We start from the raw sequence: 13397 nt of genomic DNA, 5'->3' as shown, positions 1-13397 counted from the left end.
TGCCTGGAGCTAATAAAACCATGAAATCAAAGGCAACTCTCTCCAATGTCATTAATTCCTGTATCACGAAAAAGACCTGGGGGATTCCCCTCCTCCCCCCCCCACCTTTTTTAATATATAGAAATTCTTTCTAGCAACTTTCAAACCAAAAATAGATGACAAATGGCCCACACCACCTGACCTGTAAGATTGAGGAGAAAACCTCCAGCCATAATATTCTGGGATTCTGGGATCTGCAAGTCAACAAAATGGTTCTCAGATTATAAGACCTAGAAACTGCCAAAGACTTAAATGTCAATTAAAACTGAGAGTCAGAGTCCCTGACCTTAATAAAGAGAGTAAAAGGCAAAAATAAAAAACTCACTGAGCAGAGACATAAAGAAGAGAATTGAGCATAAAGGCCACTCAGATCAGCAACAATTTTCTAGGGAAAATTTTCTGCAATTGCTTTGAAAGGTATTGTTCTTCAAATGAGTCTTCCTGAACTCTGAATCATCCTGAGGAGAAAGATCCCCACCTTTGGGTGCACTCTCACAGAACAAAAATACTGGATCAAATTCTGGTGGAAGATCAAACAGAACAGAATCAGGAAGGTATTTTAAATAGATAGAGTCTATTTTCAGTCCAATGCGAAATTTCCTTTTCTAGGGGCATATTTCACTTTATTGTTGCATTGATTTCATCTTTTCTGCTACTCTTTGAATAGTCTCTGAGAGAATGTGACACAGTTAAGGACCACTTGGGACAATTATGATGGATGGGTTGAACCTGCTGGGGATATATACAGAAAGCCCGATAGGATGGGAATCTAAAGCAGCCTGATTCCCAGATCCCTGGGCAAAGGCACATCATCATTTTCTCTGTAGGTGCAGGAGAAGAGCCAGATTCAAAAAAGACCCCTATTACCACCTAAGGAAAGCCTGACATTCCAATTTTCTTGAGGAAAAATGTGTGTGTAGCAAGTCTGTTGAACATAGATCACTGAAGAACACTTGCAGAATTTTTATAATTCTCTACTTTGACACATTCTCTATGCCTACATAAGTATTCTACTTTATTTTTCCTCTCTGACTTTACATTAAATGTCAGTTAATCATCTTTTTGCAAGAAAAAAGTCCCATGAAGTCAAGGACTCAGCTTACTTGGTTCACTGCTGTGTCCCCAGTGCCTCATATGCTGCCTACACACAGTAAAAGATCAATAAAGACTAGCTGAATGAATGAATGAATGAATGCATGAATACTAAAATTGAACTGCATAGCCACTAGGACTGGGCTTACAGCACAAAGCTATTCTAGGATCATGTGAGTTTTTTTTGCAAACCCATAACTTGAGTTCCGGAGCACTAATAGAAAGTTTAGCTACTCAGGTCCAAAATTGTTCATACCTGACCAAGGAGTAGTATTTCTATGAAGTACCCTAAATACAAAGATTTACAAACAAACATGAAAGATGTTCGGGCAATTTAGTTGATAACAAAATAACTAGAAATAATTTATTAATAATTTGACATTTATAATTTAATGTTAAAGGATATGATAATATCTAAAAAATTATGGCATGTCTTTAATAAAGAATATGACATAGCTATTAAAATGTTTCTATTACTTGTTAAATGAAAAAGATAACATGAAAAAGTTAAGATTGTGTGACTTGCTGATAATTTAACATTTTTATTTCTGGTTTATCATTAATCCACATAATAAAAATGTGCAGTAAGACAATGTTACAAAGAACAGTACAAATAATCCTATGCTGGGCACAGTGGTGCACACCTGTCATCCCAGTGGATTGGGAGGCTGAGGCAGGAGGCTCATGAGTTCAAAGCCAGCCTCAGCACCTTAGCGAGATCCCAAGAAACTTGGTGAGACCTTGTCTCAAAATAAAATATGAAAAAGGGCTGGGGATGTGGCTCAGTGGGTAAGTACCCTGAGTTCAATCCCTGGTACCAAAAAACACCCCTCAGGCCCCCCAGAACAATCCTTATGGTGCTTCACTTGTCAGTTACTTCTTGCAAGAAAAAAGTTTTTTCTAATAAAAATATATAATCAAATTGACTTTGAAAATGTGAATTTACATCAAAAATCATAGGTGAGGGTGGCAATAGCTAAGGAATGAAAGAAAATTAAAAATGGTTTTAAAATATTATACAGTTTTTCTTCTGTTTTTGGATTTTTTCTTCTATTCTTATTTAAATGAGGTTTCACAAGGGAACATGAGTCAAAAAGAGAGTAAAATAGTCTTGTATTTGCTTTTGAACCTCATTTCGTATTTCCAGGTTGCAGAACTCTGACTTTTTTTGAGGGGGGAGGTACTGGGAATTGAACTCAGGGGCTCTTTACCACTGAGCCACATCCCCAGCCCTTTTTAGTTTTTATTTTGAGACAGGATCTGAATAAATTGCTTAGGGCCTAAATTGCTGAGGCTGGCCTTGAACTTGTGAACCTCTGCCTCAACCTCCTGAGTTGCGGGGATTACAGGTGTGTGCAACCATGCCCAGCACAGAGCTCTAATTCTTGTCATAGTAAGAAATGTCCTCTAAACTTTAGGCAAGACAAGAACGGAGATCAGATTGCACAGGGACCACCGAGTCAACTACAGCGGTATTCTGCAGTCTTTAAGAAGTAGCTCTATTCCCCCACCAGGTAGGACAAGTTAAAGCCCACACTGCAGTGAGATACCCTGTAGTGGCTTTCAAAGTGTATATGGTTAAGCCTGGAACAGTCTGCTCATACACTGTATAATTTGACAGTAAAGAGGGAGAACGACAGAGCTGCTGTGGGTGTGGAGAGCCTCGAGCCCGCTGCTGGGAACTTTCCCTGGGGCTGGTGGGTATGAATTAAGGAGGTATGGAAGCCCCCTGGTCCAATCTCCTCCTTACACAGATAGGAGGAAAGGAGACAGATAGGGGCAGAGATATGTTCAATGTCACACAGGTGGCCTGATTAAAACAGGTCAGCTGACTCACGTATAAAATGAGCACAGTTTTCAAAGGAGAGATCACAAGTATATGCTGGGAAAATACAAAAGAAAGTAACAACATACAAATGACTAAAAGAAGTGAGATCCCACGTTTGAGATTAAAATGTTATCACCCAAACCTATTTTTCTATATCGAAGGAATTCTTACAGCAGAGGTATGGCTTGGGGGATAGGGTTTTCTATTATTTTTTCCTTCAATTTGGATTTTAACTTGGAAAAGCTTTGGAGATACAGATAATAATATGAAAAACTACAACAGAAGCTTGTTAATTTTTTGTCTTCTTTGTCATATATCTATTTAAAAAATATATAAAACATATATATTTATATTTACTATATTAAAACATATTATAAATTATATTATATTATAAATAGTATATATTCGATATTATATATTATAATAAAATATATAATATGTATTTCTTTTTGATTCCATTCATCTCTCTCCCTCTTCCCAGGAGCAAATGTTTTCATGAATTTAGTTTGTATTCCTATGCTTTGATAAATATATTCACTTGATTTACCCATGCAAATAATTATCAAAATATTAATTAAAATTAAGTGGATCTTAACATAGCTGTTAATGTGTTTGCTTTAAGATAACAAAAATATTTTCTGAGAGAGGCAATCTCAACAACTTCAACTAGATTTCTAAAAATAAAATTGCTTGAATTTCTCTAATGAATATTACATTCTATGGTTTATTTTTATTCTTTGGATCCTTATGCAGAGTCTGACTCAAACTTATTCAACTTCTGAAGTTTTGATTGTTCGCTTAACTAATCTAGAAATGGCTGTTAAGTCAGTGCTGATAGAAGCAGACAGGACAGCAGAGGTGGCGCCTGCTGTCTGATATTGAAGGAAACAAAGACACAGAATCTTGTCAAACATGGTATCAGACAGGGAAAATGTTAAATTACAGAGTAGGTGGAAATGTAACATGTTTAAGAAAGATTTCCATGAAAAATGATTGAGATCTCTAAAAATTTCTAATGCTTTGGGGCTCTGGGAGTCCCACAGTTCAGTTTTACATACCAGCCTCGGCATTTACTTGTTGGATGACTTAACCTCTATGTACCCAGTTCCTTCCAGTAAAATAGGAATAATAAAAGCATCTACTCCAGAGAGATGTGAAAATGAAGGAATGTGATCCACTTAAGACATCAGGAGTGGGCCTGGTGTGGGCAAGCCCTCAACACACGTTAGCGGCTAGCACTAGTAACAGTAGCGGTGGAAGTGACAGGAGTAGTAATGGAACTTCCATGGGGAAGAGGTCACAAGCTGGTATGTGGAGAGAGCAGCACAATTCTGGGGCCTCACGATCAGCTAGATCCTCCACATCCTTTACCATCTGGATAGGCCCAGGGTAACGACCACCAGAGGTTCTGCAGCTGCTATGAGGCGTCAGCAGGTATGGAAGGTGCTTGGTGCCACGCACACAGGACACGCTCAATCGACATTAGCAGTTACAAATATTCCACAGAAATAACACCTTGGTGTTCTTAAAGCACATTCTATTTTCGAAGTGCAGCATCAAGCTCACTATTTCCTCACAGGAAGAAGTCAAGTCAAGGGAACTAGAGGAAGGATCTAAATGCATTGATTAATTTACCAAGGAGCAATTTGGATTCAGCAGGACTATCTGCAATCATGGTTGCAATAGAGCCCTTTCCAGTCAGCAGCTCTGAGAATGTAAAAGAAGACACAAAAGGTGGGCTCTTTTTCCTTGAAAAGAGGTGGTTAATCTTCCTCTGAAATTCTTACTGATAAGAAGATCCCTGAGAAAGGAAAAGCCTAGAAGATGCTTTTAAAAATGGGCCAAGGAGTTATGATAAAAGTACTTTCTCTTTCCAAAGCACTTTCGCACACATGAACTCCTCTGTCCTTGAATCAATCCTAAGAAAAAGGAGGCATCCTCCTCATTTGTCAGAGGAGGAAAATGAGGTGCAGAGAAGTTAAGCAACTTGCCAAAGTTAGTTAATCTCCTACAAGAGGAGAATCCAGCCAGCATATACCCATTTCCCGTTCAGGGGTTGGATTAGTAGCGTGTGGCCCGAGCAAATGCTGACACCCCCTTGCCACGTTGTGCAGACTATTTCATTTTTCCCAACTTTGTGTTACATTAGCTGTGGTCAGTTTAACTCCAGATCCCATAGCCTCCCCATCTACCACACCATACGTGGGGTATGTGAGTGTACATGCATGCACGTGTACGCACAGATAATCACGTGCTGGGAGGGCCAAATTTTTTTAACTGCTTCTTTTTTCAGAGTACCTTTGAATGATGAAAATCTTTGAGGTTGAAGACTGATGTGAGTTAGTCAAATTTTGCAGATGCTGAATCCTTTGTTGGACTGAAGACTGAGAAGTGGTTCAGTACCAGTAGAGGGGAAAAAAAGGAACTCTGCTTTAAGCAAATCCTGTTTGTTTTCCTGAAAAGATGATCTGATTTCTTTTATAAAGGAAGTGCAAAAGCAACTTTGTTGCTGTCTCCAGCTGTCAAGTGGCTCCCATACTTTTGCCCTACAGCAAAAAGGAAGGGACATCAGGTGACAGACCCCAAATTTCAACTAGTCACACAAATTACAGACCTTCTTATCAAGATGTCCTTTTGACCTTCTGCCTTTCACCTACAATGAAGAATGAGACACAGTTTAAATCAAAATGACTCTCATGGGCAATTTTACAAAACAAATAGATGCCTCGGAGTCCCTCTCCCCGATTTCCGGCTTTCCCCATGGGCCAGCCTGTTCCCTTTCCATGCAGGCAGGAGCTAGTAATTAGAAAGATCTTTCCTAGCCCCAGACTACCATGGGCTGCTTGCCAAGCCCCTTTGCTTTCAGGAAAGAGTTTGGCAAAATAAATATTTACAAAATAACTATAATCAGATGCCAAGTCCCACTTTTAGGGAACACTAGGAAAAGAATTTACAAAAAAGGGCTTCTCTGTGTGGCACCATGCTGGCCAGTGGTGGAGCCTGATCCAAGGTCTGAACTGATTCTATCTCCCCCACCTGTTTTCAGTAATGACAATGAACCCAGGAGTGCTCTACTGCTGAGCTAAATCCCAGTCCCTTTTTTTTTTTGAGACAGAATCTCACTAAGTTGCCCAGGTTGGCCTCAAATTTGTGATCCTCCTGCCTCAGACTCCTGAGTCACTGGGATTACAGGCATGTGGCACCATGCCTGGCTCTCTTAGCTTTCTAACGTCCATGTCCACAACACTTTCAGCAAAGTATATGAATAATTACATTTACCACTGAAGTCTCAATTCAGAAATGTCCTACCAATCTGGGACCACAGGGAGAAGTCTTTAAATATTACTGCTTCTAGCAGTAGGAGGAAGCTTTGTGAAGTCAATAGCGGAAATTAAAGCCAGGGCTAATTAGCATTTAGAAAATATGTCATAATTTTTTTTTAAGTTCTTCTTGAGATAAACTACTTACCAGCTAAAACTTAGTCACAATATTTGTATTACCTGTAGATCTGTTCTCAGTGCAACTGTGGGATCTGAACGCTCGAACAGGGTGGGAATCAAAACAGGTGCCTGTGCCTGTTCCTTTATGCACATTAGCCCTTGGCCTTCTCACAGCCTGTTAAACAGCTGAATCTGAAACAATAATGGTGCAGGCCAAACACTCGCCTGAAGGCCTGTCTGTCTTGGGATTTGGCCATTTACATTGATTTTTTTACTCACATTTTTTATGTAACACAAATATTTGCCATGACATGCTGCTACATAAACAGCTTGGAAATCTCTTAAGGGGAAACAGCCCACCAACACTGAAAATACCGTGAAGACCTCATGAGGAAGAGGGGGTGTTAGGAGATGAAGGCCTGGGGGAGCAGGTAAGCAGTCTACTCGGAGACACAGCAGGATAGATTTCTTCAGCGCTGCTCTCCAGTTTCTCTCTCTCTCTTTTTTTTTTTTTTTTTTTGAGAGCAGCTGAAAGCATGACCACACAGGGTAAGCCAGAAAAGACGTTGCCAGCTGTCTCCTTCCTGTGGCGAAAAGTTTTAATTATCATAATTCTGTCCATGGCCCACAAGCATAAGAAAGTCAGCTACAAAAGTCCAGCACCTTGGAACTGGGGACATCTCTCCCTGAGGATGAATGTCACTGTACTCTGAGGCACTGATGTTAAAGAAGACAGAATTACTTTCTCTTCCTCCTTAGAAGGCTTTCTGTGCAAAACTGGCCTTTTTAGCCTATGCTTCAAGACAAACGTGATATACAAAAATCTCACAATGATATACCCTATGCAATACCAATTTGGATATACAGCAATAGCTATTGTACCCTGGACTCCTGGACCCCTGAGCAGCTAGCAGCATAGGCTGACTCAACCCCTTCATCTCACAATATTGCAGCTAAATTTCTTAGATCCCAGTGATGGTGTCATGGTAGAGTTGATTGTACAATCATCCCCCCTTTTAAAGTCAAGAACTGGGGTTGTAACTCAGTGGTAAAGCACTTGCCTTGCATGGGTGAGGTCCTGGATTCACTGTGAATAATAATAATAATAAATTAAATTCATCCCAGTGGCAACTGAAATAACACTTACTTCTGTGTGAAAGGTACCACTGTATATATGTGGATATCACCCAAATCCTCACAGACAATATTATAAGTACAAATAATTCTATTTCTGTACTTAGAAATGGGAATACCTTTGGCTTTTGTTTCTTGGGCGACACCTCCCCTTCTGTTGGAGCCAGCGGTGGTTTCTGAGGTCCATAGACAGGGGCTGTGGATGGAGGTGGAACAGTGTTAACTCTTCCAGAAAGAGGCTGAGGCACTGGGTGGATGTTATTGGGTTTGTACCTTGAAAGTCAAATGGCTGTTTGCCCCCTGTCTGTTCACTCTGTCTTTCCTATATCCAGTCAATGAAACACCGGTGATGACTGGCTTCCAACAGAAAGCCAAAGTAGGGGGTCGGAGTGGGGAGCAACAGCGCCATCAGAATGCAAGGTCAGCCTGCCTAATGAAAACTGCCTGGATCAAAATTTTAAAAGCAGACAAGTCAGAGTAATGTTTGTCTTATAAAAGGTTTCACTGTAAGATTTCCTTACACAGCCAGATTCCCAAGTTCATGTGCAAGATAATTAATATAATTACATATGATGGAGTATTCTAAAAGATGATTCTAAAAAATTCAAATGACTTGGGGGAGTGAGACAAATGAATAGCACCAAAGGGATATTTTAATTGTTATTAATTATTTTATTATAGTTAATAAGTCTTGCATCTCAATAATTCTATGGTTAATAGTTTTGGCATCTCAATTCCTTCTAGTCAAATCCCTTTTCTGTGAAAAGAATTGACAGATGTCAATAAAAAGCAATGTGTTAGTTAAGGATATCTATAAATAATTTGAGATTCTACTCTCATATTGCCTCAAGCAGGCTGCAAGAATGTTGTCTGCCATCTTTCAAAAACTAGCAGGAATTTCAGAGCATTGAAACTCACCTCCACACAAGGGATTTATTTGTTGCATCTGGCCCTCTCTGGTTTCCCTCCTCCAGCAAGACTCCCTGGGACTTGTGTTCCCTCCTCCCCTGGCAGCTGGCCAGTGCCTGGTATCTGTAGACCCCACTTTAAGCCTCTGTGGTTTTTGTCTTGACTTCTGCACTAGTCTGCTCTGTTGTCTATTTTGGGCTTTGCTCTTCCAGTTCTGTAGGTGAGTCCACACCCCAACTCACCTTTTGTTTAATTTTCAGGTTTCTGCAGGCAAGTGAGATTTGAGGCTAAATTCCCATATAGTAATAAATATAGCTGACAGGTTTTCAACTTTTAAAGGACTTTTGTAAGATTTTAATGTGTTTTGATAGGATAAAGATCTTGAAGATTTATAATTCCACATGTATAATCCACAGTTGATGGTATCTCTAAGAATTTTCTTAGTTACCTGAATAAACACTAATATTGCTAAATTATAATTTTGTGTAGGCTTGCATTTTATGGAACATTTGCATTTGAAGAATGTGTCTGCATCTTTAACAAAATCTTAAGTCACTTCCTATTTTGTTACTCACTTTACTTCCTGGAAAAATATTTATGATAAATATTGCCAGAGGTAATGTCAGAGGAAAACAACAAAACAAAACATGTCTTTTCTTGACAAACTCATATGCCTCTGTGGTAGTTAAAGGTACCTGCCCATCAAGTAGTCATCTTTCTTTCTTCCTTGCTAATTTTAGAGCCCCCAATTTATTCAGGGTAACAGTATGCCTACTTCTCATGGTTGTCAGATTTAGCAAAATATAAAGAGCACAGTTAAATTTTAATTTCAGATAAACAACAAATAAATTTAATATATCTAAATATTAAATATACTTAACTATCCAACAAACAAGATCAGAATTTTCATGAATGTGTCAGACTAAACCTAAGTCATTATACTAAGTATTTAGCATAAGTATGTTCCTAATCCTAATTCTAACTCAAACCCTATCCCTGAAACATTTACTTTCCTAGACTTCCTTAACAGCAGCCATGTGACCAGTGAGATTTAAAAAAAGTATACTCAAAAGCTTCTGGGAAGAGACCTACACCATTCTTTTCCCCTTCTTCCTACCCAGAATGTGTATATAATGCCCAAATCTACTGCCCTATCTTATAGCCATGAGATAGCCTACAGCAGTGTGGGCCATGGGCCTACCCCAGCGTTGCGATGGTCTTAGCAAGCTATGGGCTCAGCTTGGTGGCATTGGTGCTACAGGTATGACATAGGAGCTTGGGGCTGATGCATCCAGTCCATACAAGACTAGGCAGAATCCTCTAGTGCCTGACCACAGACCAGTAACTGTGAATGAGGCATAGGGACCTACCCTGGCCCCACTGAAAGACTTGTTGGAACAGACTATTCTTTCTAGGTACTCTTCTGTTTCTTTCTGAACAATACCCTAACAGTGTATCTGGGACAAACTTGGGTTTGGATTATCCTTTAATACTGAAACAGTGACACACCACCAGCAGACTCCTGGCAAATATGGACCCAGGTGCCATCCAGTGCTGAAATAGAAGTGATTATAGGTTCAGAGAAAATAAGCAGCCTGCTTAGAATTTCTGGAAGGAGAAACACAAAGTCAGATTAGGAAGACTAGAATAAATACCCAATTCTTCAATGCCCAGATTATGTCACATACCAACAAGCATCAAGAGCATCTAGGAGACCATGACTTCATCTCACATTTAAAATAAAGTGCCAAAATAGGATCAGGCAGTAATCAGTGTGGGAGAACATTCAGGTAGAGAATTGAAAAGAATTGTTTTAAGGACACTTGATAAGCTTCAGGAAAACACAGAGAAATCTTTCTCTATTCTAACAGAAAAACTTAAAGAGATGAAATCAAGTTTTAAAAATCAAATTCTTGAGCTGAAAATACATGCAACGAAATTAAAAACAAGATAGAAGGCATCAATGGTAGGATAGATCAAACAGAAGAACCAGTCAGCTCAAAGAGAGGCTAGTTGAAAATATGCAATCGAAAGCGGAAAAAAAGAAAAAGAAAAAGGAATGAAGAGAAATGAAGAAAGCTTATGGGAACTTTGGGACAGTATTAAAAAAGCAAATGTTCAGATTATTGGGGTTCAGGAAAGATTGAGAATGCAAAGGGGTAGAAACTTATTCAATGGAATAATAACCGAATGCTTTCCAAACTTAGAGAAGGATACAAATATCCAGGTACAGGAAGGTCAAAAGGCACCAGTCAAATTTAACCCAACCATGTATACCCCAAGACAGCTTATAATCAAACTCTCAAAGGTGAAGGAGAAAAAGCAGGTTCTCAAGGCTGCAAGAGAAAAGAAACACATATGGGGGTGTCCCAATTCACCTGGCAACAGAAGTCTCAGCAGAAATCTTAGGAGCCAGGAGATGGTAACATGAGATTTTCACAGTACTAAAAGGAAAAACAAAATAAAACTGAACTGAGACTATTGTATCCAGAAAAGTTATCCTTTATCCTTTAGGGATAAAGACGGACAGACAGAAATTGAGAGAATCTATCTCCTCTGATCTCTTCTCTAAGAAATGCTAAAGGAAGTGTAAACTAAAAGAAAGAGTAAGAAAGAACAGGAAAGTATAAACTCACTGGTGAGAGAAATTATAAAAATTCAGAATGCTCCAATATTGTAAGCATGGGCATAAAATGTCCACATCTTTAGAATTAATACTACAAAACAAAACTACTAAAAATGCTAACAGCTACATTAAGTGTTGGGAGATAGGCAATATAGAATGATGTAAAACAAATATCAAAAATTCAAAATGTGGGGAGGAATGAAGTGCAATTAGAAAGTTATTAGTATATTTTTCTTATTCTTTGGTTTTGTTCTTATCTTTACAATCATGCTAAGTTGCTATCATTTCAAAATTGTTTGTTATAATCAAAAGATATTTTTGTAAGCCTCATGGTAGCCACCAAGCAAAAATTTGTAACAGACAAAGCAAAAATTATAAGCAAGAAATCAAAGCACACAAAGTAATTCACTTAACCATGAAGGAAGACTGCAAAAGAGAGGAAGAAAGGAAATTCAACAAAACTAGAAAATAGGTTGCATAATAGAATAGTAAAATCTTCCCATCAATAATTACCCCCAAAATAAATGGACTCAATTCTCTAGTTAAAAGACTAGAGTAAATGAATAGATTAAAAAACAAACAAAAAAATAAAAATAAAAATAAAAACCCCAACCATATGTTTCTTGCAAGAAACTCACATCACCTGTAAACATACACTAGGCTGAGAGTGAAGGGATGGAATAAGATACTCCATGCAAATAGAATTCAAAATAAAGCAGGTGTAGCCATATTTTATCAGAGAAAACCAATTTTTAAATCAAAATCAGTAATAAGAGATAAGGTTGTTTTATAATGATAAAAGAATCAGTTCAGCAATAGGAGAGAAATAACAATTCTAAATATGTATGTTCTCCATATCAGAGCACCCGAATTAAAAAGCAAATATTAAAAGACCTAAAGGGAGAGAGAGACTCCAAAACAATGATAGTTGGAAATGTTAACAATCCACTTTCAGCAAAAAACGGATTATCCAGACCAAAAACCAACAAAGAAACAATAGAGTTAAATTATACCTTACTCCAATTGGACCTAACAGATATCTATAGAACATTCCATTCAACAGCTGGTAAATACACATTCTTCTCACAAGTACATGGAACGTTTCTCCAGAATAGATCCTATGACAGACCACAAAACAGGTCTCAATAAATTTTTAAAAGCTGAAATCACATAGAGTATCTTTTCTGACCACAGTGCAATAAAGCTAGAAATAACAAGAAGAACTTTGGAAACTAAACAAGTACATGAAAATTAAACAACTTACTTTGGAACAACCAATGGATCAAGGAAGAAATCAAGAAGGAAATTAAAAGTTTTTTTGAAGTAAATTAAAATGGAGACATACCAAAAGCAATACTAGTAGGGAAGTTTATAGCAATTAATGCCCACATTGGAAAAAAGTACAATGATCTCAAATAAGTAACCTACGCTGCATATTGAAGAAGTAGAAAAACAAGGACAAACCAAACCTAAAATCAGTAAAAGGAAAAAATAATAAAGATCAGAGCGTAAATAAATGAAATGGAGTCTAACAACAACAACAACAACAAACAATATGAATGATCAAGTGAGAGGCTGGTTTCTTGTTGGTTCTTTGAAAAGATAAACAAAATAAACAAACACTTACCTAGACTTAGAAAAGCAGAAATAAGATGAATAAATAAAAATCACAGATGGAAAGGGAAACATTACAACTGATATAACAGAAATAATAAAGATCATTAGAAATTATTATGAACAAAAGTACCAACAAATTTGATAATATAGAAGGAATTGACAAATTCCAAAAATGTACAGCATATCATGACTGAATCATGAAGAAATAGAAAACCTGAAAACATGAACAAACCAATAACAACCAGATTGAGTTGGTAATAAAAAGCCTCTCATCAAAGAAAAGTCCAGGAGCAGATGGTTTCACTACTGAGTTCACTGCTGAACATTTAAGGAACTAAATTCTCCTTAAGTTGTTCAAAAAATAGAAGACGAAAGAATTCTTCAGAACATATTTGACAAGGCCAGTTTTGCCCTGATACCCGAACAAGAAAAGGACATAACAACAATCATAAGTAAAAGAAAGAAAGGAAGAAAGGAAGGAAGGAAAGAAGGAAGGAAGGAAAAAAGAAAGGAAGGAAAGAAGGAAGGAAGGAAGAAAAGAAAACTCCTGGCTAATATTCTTGATGAACATAGATGCAAAATTCCTCAGCAAAATATTAGTAAACAAAATCCAACAGCACATTAAAAAGATTATTCACCATGTTCAAGTGGAATTAATCCCAGGGATGCAAGGATGGTTCAATATGCACAAATCAATAGCTGTGATATACCA

The 13397-nt window shown here is 37.8% G+C and overlaps 1 protein-coding gene across 5 annotated transcripts in view; it reads right to left on the bottom strand.

Moving 5' to 3' along the window:
- The window catches only part of IQCH (IQ motif containing H), a 198932-nt gene that overhangs the window by 104132 nt on the left and 81403 nt on the right, over nucleotides 1-13397 (bottom strand). For all 5 annotated transcript variants that reach the window (XM_079129578.1, XM_079129580.1, XM_079129581.1 and 2 more), the window contains 2 exons: nucleotides 7653-7729; nucleotides 5574-5612 (listed from right to left, as the gene is read on the bottom strand). In XM_079129578.1, coding sequence (XP_078985704.1) covers nucleotides 5574-5612; nucleotides 7653-7729 — 116 coding nt within the window. The remainder of the gene's footprint in view (nucleotides 1-5573; nucleotides 5613-7652; nucleotides 7730-13397) is intronic.

The sequence above is a fragment of the Sciurus vulgaris genome (assembly GCF_902686455.1).
Source record: "Sciurus vulgaris genome assembly, chromosome: 2".
NCBI lineage: Eukaryota > Metazoa > Chordata > Mammalia > Rodentia > Sciuridae > Sciurus > Sciurus vulgaris.
This window is presented reverse-complemented; position numbering and strand designations above follow the sequence as displayed.